The following is a 17,105-nucleotide window of genomic DNA, read 5'->3' as shown; positions in this document are numbered from 1 at the left end:
GGTCCACTATCATTTTTAACCATGCCTAGCCAATTTTGATGAATAATTAAGATGCTTTCATGTCCTGATGTTTCTTTTCATGGCATGCATGTGCTGGTAGCTGGTTCACCATTATCTTGAATAATGGATCTTTATCAGTCTACATGCTATATATATATATATATATTATGTGGGTGTTGTCAAACAAAAGGTTCTATTTGCATGTGCATGAGTGTGTGGGAGTTTTCATGACTTGATTTGATTCAATTTATAGTGAAATTTTAGACATGAATTGTAATGATTAGAATATTATAATTTTGTCAATCTGAACTTTATCAACATTAGCTTGAAAATCCCAAGTCAACTAATATTTGTTGTATTAATTTGAAGTGCAATTAATGATTATTTTTAATAGCAAAAGTTTAATATAAGAAAGCTAATTAAATAGTAGAGATTTGCCAATTAGGTTTTATGGAATTGTGTCTTCAAATATGTTGTCAAAAGTTATACAATATTTTTTTTAACTAGAAAGTAATCGTAATCTTATGTTACTAACCTCACAAAACTCATTTTTAAGAAATATTATGTATTAGGGACAAATTAGGGGTGGGAAGAATGATAATGTGAGATGGTATTGATCTTGAAAAAGTAAAAAATTAAGATTAACTAAAGGGATACTGCAGTTAATAATTAAATTCCCTCCTTTTCATATTCTATTAAAAATTTTAGAATTATTTTGAGTTATTTTAAAAAAAAAGTTCTGAAAATCGTAATTGGTGCCTTTATAAAAAAAAAAGAATTCCTTTTTTCCCCCCTTCAAGTTTTCTAAAAACACTTGTTTATATATAAATAGTCATAAAAAGCTACATCTAAGTTTTTGAAAAAAATAAATAACACATTAAAAATAAAAACAGAGTTTAGTAAAATAAAATCAAAAGGATACAAATTAAATAAAACAGCGAAATTGATTCATATATATGTAAAGATAAAAGAGTTAAAATATATCAGCAAGAGTAGGGAGCTTCAATTCACCCTTGCTGGAGAGTGGGATGGTGAAGTTGCCAACAACCGGGAGATCAATAGTAAGGCCAATCTCCAGTTCATAATCAATGTCCCAGTCTTTCCCAATGTCTCTCATGATGCTCAATAGAAAGTCATATGGCACAATAAATGGCAAGTCAAGCTTTGTCACACTCTTTGCAGCAATGGATCCAGGGTCTGCCATTGTCCCTGATGCTATTACCCTATATATGTATATATATAAACAAAGTTGTAAGTGTAAATGACTAGAGATGCAACTTATAATATATATACATTATAATTGTGTGGTAGGATTTAGAATGGCTGGTGCATATATTATTGCTACTCTGGTCTCATGTGCTTCTGTGTCTCTCTTATCATGTACTTTTTTTTGTACATTGATATTTAAGGATGGAACAACCTCAAATCCAAATTACTAATTCAATTAATTTAAATTTAATATTTATAAAAACCAAAATAATTATTTTTTAAAAAACAATAAAAAACAATAAAAAAAAACACGTCAATTATTTTTGAGAAAAATAATAAGAGATTTATCAAAAATTTTCAATTTCACAAAAAATCTCTTAATTTTTTTTTTTTTGTGAAAGAGGGATTTGGCTAAATTTTATACATACATGCATGTGATATAACAATAACAATAATTTAAACCTAAGTAGAATAATGATAAATTTAACTATAAAAGAGAAAAAACATTGTTCCTTCCAACACTAAAAATCAACTGACAGTGTTGGACCCTTATGTAACATACAGTATATAAACAGTAAGCGAGATTTCTAACTGTTGGCCCTTTGCACATTTTATAGCGAGTTATCTACATCTCATCATCATTGAATATAATGATATATACTTATATATATATATACATGAATCATTATATAAACAATGAGCGACAAAAGAGAAAGAGAAATTAACCTGTCGGCGCTCTTGAGGGTATAACAAACTTCACAAACGGGGAGAGGAGTGACGTAGGGGTTGTCACACCCACCCCTTCTACTGAGGTAAATGTGGCACCCATCAGTTAAAATTCCCTTTTAACTGGAAACTGACACCCTGCTTTAAACAAAATCAGACCTACAAATCACAATTTACAACTTCACACCAAATACGGTTCAAATACGTAAATACAATAAATACAATACTCAAATTTGCGGTACAACCGCTACAAGATCACCACACCAATAACAAGAAAGAAAGAAAGAGGGACCCACCGCAATCCCTCGACTCAACCCCGACTAGCGCTTATACTCAATCAGTAATATAGGGTCCTGCTCCCTGCAATCTACAAAGACATTCAGATGGGCTCAGTAGTGGCTTAATAATTTCAAATATTTAAATACAGAGATATATAAAGTATATAAATACCAACCGCTCAAATAATTTTCCAACTTTTTCCAAAAAAATACCGTAATTCAGCAAAAAATACAATCTTTAAAGAACTCTTGAAACATAAATTCAACATAGATCAACATCAATTTGATTTTCTCGAAAACACAAATTTCGTGAGAGACCGCCTCATCACAATTCAAAAATAACATAAATCTCAAATTCAAAATACAAAGAATACCCAACACTCACCCAAAGATAACATGGTTCAGAAAACTCTCTAAACCTTTGCCGTGGTCAGCGGCTAGGTTCGAGCCGCCAAGGAACTCATGTCCCATCGGTCGACCCATCGGCTCACCGGCCGCGACCTGCCACTCGATGAATATCCGACCGTGGCTCTACACCCCACCCGAACCGGCCCTCGTAGTAATCAATACCCAGTCCACCACGCCACCTCTAAAGGCCGGCCCGTGGGGACCCACTCATCGCAGAGTCGGGCCTCAGCCCGTCACCATCAAAACCATCAAAATACACAGCTAATAATACCATCCGTAGTAAATCATAACACGGGATCCTTTTCCGTGACAAGTATTCACATCACGTAAATAAACATTATTTTCCACAAAGCCAATGCCAAACGTATAATAATGCATAATACCAGTAAAGCCCAGATCCACGATACCATTCCTATACCAGGAATGAAAACCAATTCTATTAACAATGCCGATAAAACATCTTTAATATGCTCACATGGTTTCGCAAATCACTCCAAATCAAAGCATATATACCCATCAAAAAAATAAATACAAGAATTGAATGATTAAATCACATATACATGTATTTTTTTACTATTCACAAATCACGTATAATTATACAAAAACGAATGTATCAATACGGGTTATCATGAACATCAATGGCAAACAAATATACGTGATATTTCAACTATATATGGAATCAAACATGATAAAATGAAATACTTAAACATTTATTTCCAAAATACTAGCCATTAAACAATTATTTCAAAAATAATAATAATTAATCAATTATTTAAAATAATAGCCACTACCAACTCACCCTGGTGTCCTTGGGTTCCTTCCTAGGTCCCGGAACTCTCTCCCTAAGCCCCGAATAACACCTAATGTAATAATATAACAAAAATAAATACTACATTTAAACTCAAAAATAAAATACATAATAATAGACTCTATCGCCCACTCACTCCAATCGGTTAAAAATCCGACCTTGCATAATCCAACCCGGCTTTTCAATTGTATTTAAACAAACTCGCTTTAGGCTAAACATCGTCGAATCAATCGAACCAATCTTAATTGCAGACCGAACCAAACTTAATTTCACTCGAACCAGCCTTGAACCAACTCAATTCTTACACAAAATCCATTGAACCAACTTGGTTCAGTCCAAAAATCCTTAACCCAAATCAATTGAACCAAACCCAAACCATCTCAACTTGATTTGATCAAACCCAACTCAACAAAAACCAATTCAACTCAACTAATTTCAATTTTGGTTAAACCCAACCAGCTCAATCTAACCATCATCATTAACACCTTAATCATCATCATCATCAATTTAATTAACTAAACCAAACCCTAATCTCTAGCTACAAGAATTGCTACAAGAATTGCTACATGAATTCCTGTAATCTCATCCTTGATTTATCATGGATACTGAGGTTTTTTGACACAAATTTCATCTCAAAACAACACCCTCATCATTCTCATTAATATTTCTTCAAATTCATCAACATTTTCATCAAATCCAACCATAAATACATATATATACATGCATACATATACATGCCAAAAACAATACAAGGAAGCCTCTTACCAAGCCAAGCCATCCCTCCCATGAGCTCACTCCAACGATCTCCAAGTCCTCTCCCTTAAACCTCCAATTTCTTCCCATTTCTTCATCTTCTCGGGTTACTGTAGCAGATGAAGGGAGAAGAAGATGAACCATCAAAATCTAGAGTTTTCTCCAACTTAAGTTTTCAGCCGAAATTCAATTTTAGTCCCTCAAAACATAATTTCTTACACAACAGTCCCTGAAAAACTCCCAAATGATCCTTGAATTATGAAATAGTATTCTCAAAAGGTCCTTTCAAATTATCCAGTGGTCCCTGGATTATAAAACAACATTTTAAAAAGATCCCTTCCATCCTACCTTTCGGTCCCTCGGTTTCCATAAACATTTCATGTCCATCCTTTTTCATTTATTCTTTAACCCAAAAATCTTTTTAAAAACTTTTTACATTTAAGTCCTTGTTCTTTTCACTTGGGTTTCTCACCAAAATTACTCCAGACAAAAATCTTACTCGAATCGTAGTAATACTCGAATATATTTTCCAAAGCGCTATCCACTGTGTTCGAGTAGATTACAGGGTTGTCAACGGAGACTTGGGCATTGAAAGTGGCCGCTTTCCTTGTTACCTCTTTGAATGACACGTCCGCCACGCTCGCCTCTGGCTTTGGGAATATTCGCTATCTTCTCCGCTACAAACCCCTTCGCTTTGTCTATCAAACTTGCCATCCTTCTCCTTCTTCAATCTCTTCTCTCTGTTTCTTTTCTTTCTTTTTTTCTTTCTTTCTTTGTATATCTGTGTATGGGTGTGTTGATGAGAGATCCTGTTTTATAGGATCATTGTCTTAATTTCCATCAATGGATCATGTGAGTGCATGTGGTGGCTTGGGAGCAAGCAATGGCGATGGAGACGGCACAAGTCTCTCCCATTGGCTACATTCTTTATTTAACTGATTACCTATATGATTTTTTTTTTTAATTCTTTATTTGTACTTATAATCCAAATTTTGGTAATGTGAGAGATAATTTTAATTTTTGTTATTAATTTGAGTTGAAAATAAGATTAAATCTGGTAGAAGTTGGGATAGGATTCCATCCTTATCTTTTATTAAGATTAGAAATTTTATATGAGTTATAAAATATGGTTTTAATTTATGATTATGATGGTTGTTAAAGTTTTTTATCTGTTAAAATATTTTAAGTATTTTTTTTAGTAAAAGATGACAAACTTCAATTTTAATGTTGTGGAGTAACATACAAGTACGTTGGTGCATTGACTTATTGATTATGGGAGAATTTATTTTAATCACTTTTCCTTTTCTTTATTTTTTATTTTTATTTTTAATAAGTAATGATGATTTTTATTTAGTACATGTCATAAAACTTTATAATATAACAAGACAAACAATGTTATAAAACTATATAATATAGAAGACAAACATAGAACTAAAATAAAGTAGTGGAAGTTCTCTTTCTTGTTCTTCTTGTTTTTCCATTCTTTTTGGTACATATATATAGGGTTTTAAATTAAAAACTGAATAAACTTTTGGCAAATTAAACGCTAAGAGTCAAGAGGAGTTGAGAGAAACATAATGGACATTCATTTCAAATGTTTCATAACACTCCCCTTTAAATGTCCATTATATAGGAATTGCCTCGTTAAAACCTTAAAAAAAATCTAGTGGGAAAAAATCCTAGTGAAGGAGAAAGAGTATAATTTTTCTGATATACGTTTCATCTGCTGCCTTATTAAAACCTTGTCAGGAAAACCCAATGGGACAAAACCATGACGAAGGAAAAGGAGTACAACGCGTATATGACTCCCTCGAAGAGAACATTATTGAAGATCCCTGAGGCGACGCATCCCAATCTTGTGAACAAACTTTTCAAAAGTTGATGTGGGTAATACCTTAGTGAATAAACTGAATTGTATTTTCTGAATATAGATATCACCATTTTTTTCAAGATCATGTGTGAAAAATAACTTCGGTGATATATGTTTTGTTCTGTCGCCTTTGATGTATCCTCCTTTCAATTGAGCTATACACGATGCATTGTCTTCATATAATATTGTTGGGCTGTCCTTCTGGGACACCAAACCACAATTTTTTGAATATGGTGTGTCATTGATCTTAACCAAACACATTTACGACTTGCTTCATGAATTGCAAGTATTTCTGCATGATTTGAAGAAGTAGCAGCTATAGTTTGTTTCATAGAACGCCATGATATGGCTGTTCCCCCATGTGTAAACACATAACCAGTTTGTAATCGGGCTTTGTGCGGGTCATATAAATACCCCGCATCTGCATATCCAACTAATTGTCTTTTTCATTTATGTGTATAAAATAATCCCATATCAACTATTCCTCGAAGATAAAGTAGTATATGTTTAATACCATTCCAATGTCTCCTTATTGGTGCAGAACTGTATCTTGATAATAAATTTATAGCAAAGCTATATCTGGCCAAGTACAGTTAGCAAGATACATCAAGAAACCAATTGCACTAAGATAAGGTACTTCAGTACTAAGTAATTCTTCGATATCTTCCTGAGGTTGAAAAGGGTCTTTATGAATATTAAGGGATCGAACAACCATAGGGCTTGTTAATGGATATGCTTTATCCATATTAAATCGTTGCAAAACCCTTTCTATATATGTCGAATATTGGTGGATAAAAACTCTACTCTCTAAGTGTTTGAACTGCAGTCCGAGACAAAATTTTGTTCTCCCAAGATCTTTCATTTCAAATTCTTTCTTTAAATAATTGATGGTATTTGGAAGCTCTTCAGGAGTTCCAATTATATTTAAATCATCAACATATACCCCAATTATCACGTATCCCTTTTCGGATTTTTTAATGAACACACATGGGCAAATAGGGTCATTGTTATACCCTTCTTTTAACAAATATTCACTGAGGCGATGATACCACATACTCCCAGATTGTTTCAAACCATACAAAGATCTTTGTAACTTACTTGAATAAATGTCCCAGGAATTCGAATTGTATGCTTCAGGCATCTTAAATCCTTCTGAGACTTTCATATATATTATTATCTAGTTGGCCATATAAGTATGCAGTAACAACATCCATTAATGGTATATGTAATTTTTCATGTACTGCAAGACTAATTAGATAACGAAATGTGATTGTATCTATTACAGGGGAGTACGTTTGTTCATAGTCAATACTAGGTCTTTGTGAAAACCCTTCTGTAACGAGCCTTGCTTTATATCTAACAATTTCATTTTTCTCATTTCGTTTTTGCACAAATACTCATTTGTAACCAATTAACATCTACAGGTGTTTTAGTTATGGATCCAAAAACTGCTCGTTTTGTGAGACAGTTTAATTCTGCATGTATTGCATTTTTCCATTCTAGCCAATCATTTCTTTTTCGGCATTCCTCAATATCATATTTCAAAAGATCAATTGCCACATTATATGCAAAGATATTGTCAACAATTGTTTCGTTTTTGTCCCATTTTTTCCCATTTGAGACATAATTTATGAAAATTTCCTCATTTTCCTCTTCAATTTCAGGATCTTGAACTCCTTTTGGAAGTTTGCTATTATTTATTTTAATGTTTATTTTATCTGCATTTTCTTTATGATCTTTTGTCTCTCTTTTCTTTCGAGGATTTTTATCTTTTGAACCAGCTGATCTTCCATGCTTTAGGCGTACTTTAGATTCATTTGTTATAAGAGGTCCTTCTGGGACATTAATTCTAATAGGGGAATTTCCCACAAATTCATGTGATTTTGTTTTTTTTTTATCAGAGAATGCATCAGGTAGTTGATTTGCAACTGGTTGTAAATGAATTATTCGTTGAACTTCTAGTTCACATTGTTTTGTGTAAGGATTAAAATGATTTAAACTCTGAGCATTTCATATAATTTATTTTTTCAACATTTTCATCTTTCCATTTTCTCCCCCTAATGTTGGAAAAAATGTCTCATCAAAATGACAATCAACAAATCTAGCTGTAAAAACATCCCCTCTCAATGACTCAAGATATTTAATAATAGAAGGAGATTCATATCCAATATATATTCCTAAACTCCTCTGAGGTCTCATTTTAGTTCTTTGTGGTGGAGCAATTGGAACATATACTCCACCCCCAAAAACTCTCAAATGAGATATATTTGGTTATAGCCCAGAAATCAATTAAAGGGGGGAGAATGATTGATAACTTGTTGGCCTTATGCGCACAAGTGATGCGGCATGTAAAATTGCATGTCCCCAAGCATAGATCGGAAGCTTTGTTTTCATTAATAACGGCCTAGCAATCAACTGGAGCCGCTTAATAAATGATTCTGCCAAACCATTTTGTGTATGAATATGAGCAACAGGATGTTCAACTTTTATTCCAATGGATATGCAATAGTCATCAAATGTTTGAGATGTAAATTCACAAGTATTATCAAGCCTTATTGTTTTAATTGCATGATCAGGGAAATGTGCTTGTAATCGAATAATTTGAGCCAACAACCTCGGAAGCGCCAGGTTTCGAGTTGATAATAGGCAAACATGTGACGATCTCCTTGATGCATCAATTAAAACCATAAAATATTTAAATGACCCACATTGTGGATGAATTGGTCCACATATATCACCATGAATTCTCTCTAAAAACATAAGAGATTCAGTTCCAATTTTATTTGTGGATGGACTGATAATAAATTTGCCTTAAAAGCATGCTGGACATGAAAATTCATTTGATTGAAGAATCTTCAAGTGCTTTAATGGATGCCCATATGAGTTTTCAAGTATTTTTTGCATCATGATTGATTCAGGATGGCCTAACCAATCATGCCATAGAATAAATTCATTTGAGTTAGTTAACTTCTGGTTTACGATAGCATTTGCCTCAATTGTTCGAATATATGTATAATAAAGGCCAAATGAGAATGCGGGCAGTTTCTCCAATACATGCTTATTACCTTAAGTAACAACAATAATGTATAAATATTCAGCATTTCCCATATTTGACGTCTCTATGTGATACCTATTGAGACGTATATCTTTAAAACTTAATAAGTTTCGGTAGGACTTTGGAGAATATAATGCATTAGTTATAATAAATTTTGTTTCTCTAGGAACAATATATTTGCTCTTCCGGAGCTTCAATCAAATTTATACTGCCTGATATTGTATTGACATTAATTTTACCCATTATTAAATAGAAAAAAATATTTTTTTGCTTTTAAATATTGAGTGCGTTGTTGCACTATCAACAAGGCATACATCCTCATCTTTGGTGTCCAATCTAACCATGGATTTGGTAGTATCCATATATTCTTCACAAAATAAATAAAAGTACATAAGTATTATAATGGGTAAGAACAAGATCAAACATGCATAGATTAATTAAAACAAAATGCATAGGGGAAAAAAATTATGGTGTCAATTCAGTTGCGATCATTAAATTGAGAATCTTCAAGAAAATCAGCAACATCTAAATGTGACGGCATACCCACAAGAGGGTTATTATTGAAGTCATCATTTTGGTATATAAAATTTGCCTCAACATTTTTCTCTTTTATTGATGCTTGATAGAGATTGACAAGGTGCCTTGGTGCACTACGTGACCAGCTCTTGTACAACACATCGATAACATATATTTTCTGATTTATTACATGATCCTTTTTTGCCTTTAAACTATTTGTCTTCATAATTTGTCCACTTCTGGTGGTGAGATGCATCTTTATTATCATCATGATTTTTCTGATATTTATTCCAACCACGGCCTCTTCCATGACCACGACCACGCCCATGGGTTCGACCATGTCCTCGTTTGGAGTTTTCATATGTCATCGCATTCACTTCAGGGAATGGAGCAGAACCAGTAGGATGAGAATCATGATTTTTCATTAGTAGTTCATTGTTTTGTTCAGCCACAAGCAAACATGAAATCAAATCAGAATATTTTGTGAACCCTTTCTCTCGATATTGCTGCTGCAGGAGCATATTCGAGGCATGAAAAGTAGAGAATGTTTTCTCTACCATATCAGAATCAACAATCCTCTCTCCGCATAATTTCAATTAAGAACTGATTCGAAATATGGCTGAATTATATTCACTTACTGTTTTGAAATATTGTAATCATAAATGCATCCAATCATAACGAGCTTTCGGTAAAATTACCATCTTCTGGTGGTTATACCTTTCCTCCAAATTTTTCCACAATTCAAGTGGATCTTCCACAGTTAAATATTCAATTTGTAAATCCTCGTGTAAATGATGTCAGAGGAAAATCATTACTTTTGTGCGGTTTTGATAAGGATTCTTAATTATCATCCTTGATGGTTTCTCCAAGTCCATTAGCATTCAAATGTATTTCAGCATCAAGCACCCATGACAAAACAATAAGTGGAAAGGATTTGCTGAGAAATTGGATTAGGCAGAGCTTGGTTAAAGCTTCGTGCTACAACGTGTTATAAAACTATATAATATAGCAAGACAAATATAGAGCAAAAATAAAGTAGAGGGAAGTTCTCTTTTTTGTCCTTCTTGTTTTTCATTCTTTTTGATGTGTGTATATATATAGGGTTTTAAATTAGAAACTGAATAAACCTTTGGCAAAAGAAACGCCAAAAGTCAAGAGGAGTTGAGAGAAATATAATGGAGATTCATTTCAAATGTTTCATAATACTTTAAATTTTCTATGTTTAATGTAAGGAAAAAGAATCCGATGAATTTTAGATGGGATATGAAGCATAACAAAAAAAAATTGTATTATTCCAAACAACCCAAAGATTTAATTCATTGAGGGATGTACATCCTTATCTCAAAAGGATCTTTTTATTATTAATATTAATATCTTTAAGCAAACATATAATGGCCGCCGCATCTATTTTTTAATATTTATCCCAAATATTGAAAATAATGCGAAATCTATTCAAATTTTCATCTTTGATGTGAAAGTGTTATAAAGGTTATAAAGCCTGGTATGTAAAGGTCATCCTTAAACACACCCTTCAAATGCAAGACTTCCTCTGCTAACATTGGCTTATGGATAACTGTGTATTTTTCTCTTTCCCTATTAATTTTACTGTTGTGATTTTTGTTGGATATTGTGCAGAATATTGTAAGGGTTGTTTAATGGACATGATAAAAACAATAGGGTATGCCAATATGATAATGATAAAAAATTAAATTTATAATTTTACCCATCTCTCCTCTATTTTGATCTTTTAAATTCGATGCTTAGATAAGAAACTTGCCAACAACTACGTCATTTTTAGTTTCTTATTTTTTTTAATTGATTTTGATATTTGTTTTGTTATATGGATGATTTTGTGTAAAAGAGCGATGTTATTTTTAACGGATTTTCCGTCACTAATGTCTTGGTAAGTGTCAAATCTTTTCCGTTAGAATTTTCTCACAAAATCCGTTGGTGATATTAACTTTCACCCACGGAAAATTTTGTTGGAAATTTTCCGATGCCCCTGTTTTCTTGTAGTGAAATCATACACAACGTTAATGTATTCAGACCTTTTTTTTTTTTATCTAGTTACTTCCAATGTAATGTTGATAAACTAAAGAAAGCTTCATAAGCAAATACTTGCATCTCAGAAAGAAATACTTAGATGGTTCGTTTGATACGCACGATTTCAAGAGACAAGACAACTTCTATTGTTATGTGTTTGATTTGCAAATAGGGCTGAAGTACAGCACAAACTACCCACAAACGACCCAATCGGTACATTTTTTGTACAAAAATTTCGGCGAAGTACAGGACAACTAATGACAAAATTGTCCCTATTTAAAATTAAAATTTACACGATTTATTTTATTTTATTTTATTTATTTATCTATTTAAAAATTTATTTTATTTATTTATCTATTTAAAAATTTATATATTTATTTATCTATTTATTTATCTATCAATTTATTTGTTTTGTTTGTTTTGGATTAAAAAAATTTTAAATTATATTGATTTTTTAATTTGTTGTTATGTTGATAGGCATCGTAAAATTTGATAAGCTTTTCATAAAATATTATTGTATATTTTCTGTTTCGTACTTATGCAAATCAAACATTAATTAGCACAAAAATATTTGTAATGTTCGATGAAAATCAAACATAGAACAACACAAGCACTTGTGTTGTACTTTGTTTGTACTATACTGCTTGTACTGTTCTCCTTAATGAATCAAACGGACCCAAAGTGTGTTTGTCTGAAAGAATTTGAAACTCCATGTATTTTGAACTTATAAGATTCTCTCAAATCCATTATTTGTTTGGTGGGATTTAAAAAGTTGATGTAAATGAAAATCCAATGACCCTCTTTTGAATGGATTTTGGAATACGACCAATTTGAGTGTATTTTAAAATCCATGAATTGAAATACTTATCACAAGGATGTGATTGTCTGAAATGCTCATCACGAGCTACGCCAGGTATAAAAATATCCATTTTTATTGTCATTTTAATATTTCTAAAAATTATTTTATTATTTATAAAATATTTAAATTAATTGTATATTTAATTTAAAATCATTAACAAATATTTTATTTATAACTAAATTTTTAAATGTTTGTTTTAAATTTTCTTGCCATTACAAATTAATTGATAGTATATAGTATATTTAATATAAATATCAAACATATAAAATGAATTAATGTAAAATAATAATATTATTATTATAACAAATTAACTCAATTTATTGTTTTATTTATAATTAATAAAATATAATGGTGTATTTTATAATTAATAAAATTTATAACTATATACAAATTTTTTTCAACCAAACACAAAATTTTATAATGTAACATTCTAAATACATCTAACCAAACACTTGATTTGAAACTCACTACATTCACCCCTCTACCAGATTCTTCATCTTCATCCAGTGGTGTTAGTCACCTACGAGAGCCAGAACCATTGTCATGCATTGTGCTAGACCTGAACATTGCTTGCTTTCTCTGTTCAGCACTGCTCGACGTCAATCTTCAACACCGCATTTGAGAGAATGACATCCTTCACGTTGAGCTCCTCCTCAACCTTTTTCCCACATGTTATGTGATAGTCCGTATGTCCTAATTGAAGGCATTCTGATCATTTGAGACCCCAACAACAAGAGAAAACTTTTTGGAAGGCATTTACAACCTCTACCAGTCATTCTACAACCTTAATCGGCCCAACCAATATCCCTTGTCAAAAGGGTAGGCAAGCATTGAATATTTGTCTTTATATTGGTTTTGATTGAGGTGTGATGTTTGGAATGTAATGTTAACTTCTATGTTACAGCTGTAGTTGTATATAATCTATTATTATTTTCAATACAATTGGCTAAATTGACATTTCGTCCCAATTTCTCTGCTAATTGTGGATTTCATGCTTTTTGTCTCATTTATGACAATAATATAATGAACATATATATATATATATATAAATTTACAAAGCGTTTAATTACCCATTATTTAATTATTTATATATTAATAAATATTTTTAATTAAAGATATTTAAAAATCTTAATTAATCCTAATTATATCTCGAATAATTTTTTTTTTTCATAATTTTATTATAAAAAGCCATTATAGGAAATCCTAATTCCAATCAAATTCCAATTCCTGTCTTCACAATAACTGAGTGCAAAAGCTTAGACTAACTTCAAATACTACTAGGATTCAAACACACACACACACATATATATATATATCTTATGTTCTTCCTCGCCTCACATCACTTTGTCAATCCAGCCATGAGTTCCCTCAAGTCCAAAAGGATACCATGACAGAAACACTTCTCCAACAACCGCTGAAATTAGTCTTCCGGTTCAAAAGTGTTTGTATGAAATGGCTAGAGACTATCACTGCACCTTGGTTTGCTAGACAATACCAATCTCACCATCCACCATCCAAGCTGTCAGCCTTCTTTCATCTTTCCCAGCATGATCATATCCGCCACTACCCAAACAACCATCAACTCAAGTCATCCTTAATGATCACCAATCTTCTCCCCAATAAATCAATTGAGAGCATTGCTGTTTCCAATTGTGGCTTGTTGTTGATAAACACTAATGATGGCTGGGAGTTTTTGTTCAATTCCATAACTAGAGAATTATTCAGAATCCCTGATTTTCCAGACTGGGCACATGGAGTTGGTATCATCTACCAAGAACCTCATGTCCATCTGGTTTTTGCTTGCAATGCTTTAGTAAAGCCCAATGGCATCATGTTCATTAGAGATCATTTTTGCTGCAACAAATATATGAGGTTCTTGACATTCAGTAGCAAGACAAATCAATGGACTTATTTAGATTGTGAGCTACCCATTGGCGTGTGCTTTTACTCAGTGGAGACTGTTGGAGTTGCCATAAGAGATACACTGTATTGGATGACTAGAACTGGTGATGTACTTACGTACAGGGCAATTGGTGATGGAGAAGCTGAGATGATTAATGGACCACCAGAGAGAGAAGGAAGCCTTGGCAAAGTTCTGCGTTCTGGCTCTAATGACTGTCTTAATTACTGCTGGAATAATAAGTCTGAGGCCAAGATTTGGGTGCTTTCAGATGTTGTTAAGAAGAGTTGGAGGTTGAAATACAAGATAAGTTTAAGTGATATATTTCCTGAGGTTCCTCTCAAGATTTCTTATTTATGTGAGGAAGAAAAGATTATGTTTATATTATTCAGTAAGAGTATGGTTAAGTTTGGCATTAATGATAGGGAAGGTGGAGTTGATTTATACTACTGAAAGTGTGAGTACCACTCATGATGTTGTTTTGCCTTACTTAATGCCTTCATGGCCTCCTTCCCTTGTTGGACTTGAGCCTATGTCCACCTCTTCTCTATGAAAGTGAAATTGTAATACTTGTATGTTTTGATTTAGAGATTAATTCATTTTTCCCCCTCTTGTAATGAAGTAACTTACTTTAATTTTGTGATAATTAATAGAGTTTTTTTTTTTCATTTTTTTTTTTGAAAGGGTTGAATAAACCACAAAACTTAATTATTAAATTATAAAAAAATTACTAATATATTGGAAACTCTTTTTCACTTCTAATTGTTAATGTGTTGTATTAGACTTTATTAGTTAATTTTTTTGAATTAAAATTTTCTATGTTGGTGATAAATGGGGAGAGGAGTGACGTAAGGGTTGTCAACGGAGACTTGGGCATTGAAAGTGGTCGTCGTGCCGATGGTTGTTCCGATTATTGTTTCACTCCCATTGGTCACATTCTTTATTTAACTGATCACCTATATGATTTTTTTTTTCTTTTTTTAATTCTTTATTTGTACTTATAATCCGAATTTTGGTAATGTGAGATATATATGTTATTAATTTGAGTTGAAAATAAGATTAAATCTGTTAAAAGTTCGGATAGGATTCTATCTTTATCTTTTATTAAGATTAGAAATTTTTTATAAGTTATATAATATGTTTTTATTTATGATTATGATGATTTTAAATAGTTTTTTAACTAGTTAAAATAAAATTGTATATTAAATATATTTTTGTAGAAGGTGACAAACTTCATTTTTTAATGTTGTAGAGTGACATAATTACGGTAGTACATTTTTCTTTTTACAAATATTACGGTAGTACATTAGTTTTTGTGGTCGATCATCCAATAATGTATTTTAGGTATTGTTTTTCTGTTTTTTATTTTTATTTCTAACAAGTAGATATAATTTTTATTTAATCCTTTTAAAATTTTAATTTTAATTTTAATATGTTTGATCAGTAAGGAAAAAGAATGAGGTGAATTTTAGATGGGATACGAAGCATAAAAAAAAATGTAAAAAATTTAATTTATCGAGGGATGTACATCATTATCTCAAAAGGATCAACTTATTTTAAAAAAAATATATATTATAATATCTTTGAGCAAACATAGAATGGCCGGCTTAAAAGGAAAAAAGTGAGGAAGAAGGAGAGACAGAGGAGGAGAGAAAGTGAGGAAAAGATGATTAAGGATAGCTGTCCTTTCTCATCCCATTTTCATAGTATAAAATACCCAAATTCATAACAACCTTTTGATTGCCTTGTTCTCCACGTCACTGAAGGCTATTTGTTAAGGTTTTTACCTTTACCCTTAATTATGTGATAACTCCCCCATCATTTCATAACTTAAAGTCTGGAAACTTTGTGGCACTTGTCAACCTCCGATTGGTCCTCTTTGGTCTGCCACCTTCTTTACCCTTGACCGCATTATCCTCCAATGCATTCTGTTCCTGCCACTTGGCTCTGGCGCCATATCATCAATACTCTGTTTTTGGGGGCGTTTAGTACTAGTATGGAAATATTTTGATTGAATTTGATTAATAGAAAAATAATTGATGAAAAATAATTTTTTAAAAAATAACATTTCTTTTGTATGGTATTTGATTAAATTGATGAGAAAATAATATTTCTGATATTAGAAAATATTTTTGGGAATCTATTGGCATAATAACAGAAATGTCCTTGTGTTATCTTACTTATCCATAATTTGTTAATCAATTTATAATTATTAAAATAATAATAATATGTTTTCAAATATATAAAATAATTTTAAAAAACTAATTAAAAAAATAAATTTAATAAAATACTTTATTAACTTAATCAATTGTTTTATTTTAAATATTTTTTTTCAAAAAATATTAAATATTTTTATAAGATTAAATATTTTAATATTTTCTATTTAAATATTTTTATTTAAATATTTATTTGAGTGGGATAGTAATTTTGAAAGAATTTGAGAGTATTTTGGTAAAAAAAATAATTTCACTTTCCTTTCCCATGGGAATATGACTTTCCCACCATATACGGAGAGAATCACTCTCTCTCAATTTGATGGAATTACTCTCCCATGGCAATTTTACTTTTCGGGAAAAACCTCTACCAAACATGGTAAAGTGATTCCTTTGTATTACTTTTCAGGGAAAGTTGTTACTTTCCACCAATTTTCTCATCTACCAAACATACCCTTTTAGTATTC

General features: G+C 31.6%; 1 protein-coding gene across 1 annotated transcript; it reads right to left on the bottom strand.

Moving 5' to 3' along the window:
- Positions 1 to 925: 925 nt before the first annotated feature.
- Positions 926 to 4,939, bottom strand: LOC120257612 (desiccation protectant protein Lea14 homolog). The gene is given in 4 exon segments (XM_039265057.1): positions 926 to 1,223; positions 1,936 to 1,991; positions 4,746 to 4,838; positions 4,840 to 4,939. Coding segments are annotated over 4 exon segments (456 nt in total). The 5' UTR covers positions 4,897 to 4,939; the 3' UTR covers positions 926 to 973.
- Between the last annotated feature and the right edge of the window lie 12,166 nt (positions 4,940 to 17,105).

The sequence above is a fragment of the Dioscorea cayenensis genome, unplaced genomic scaffold, assembly GCF_009730915.1.
Source record: "Dioscorea cayenensis subsp. rotundata cultivar TDr96_F1 unplaced genomic scaffold, TDr96_F1_v2_PseudoChromosome.rev07_lg8_w22 25.fasta BLBR01002222.1, whole genome shotgun sequence".
NCBI classification, from domain to species: Eukaryota; Viridiplantae; Streptophyta; class Magnoliopsida; order Dioscoreales; family Dioscoreaceae; genus Dioscorea; species Dioscorea cayenensis.
The sequence above is the reverse complement of the archived record's forward strand: the minus strand, read 5'-3'. Positions and strand labels throughout refer to the sequence as shown.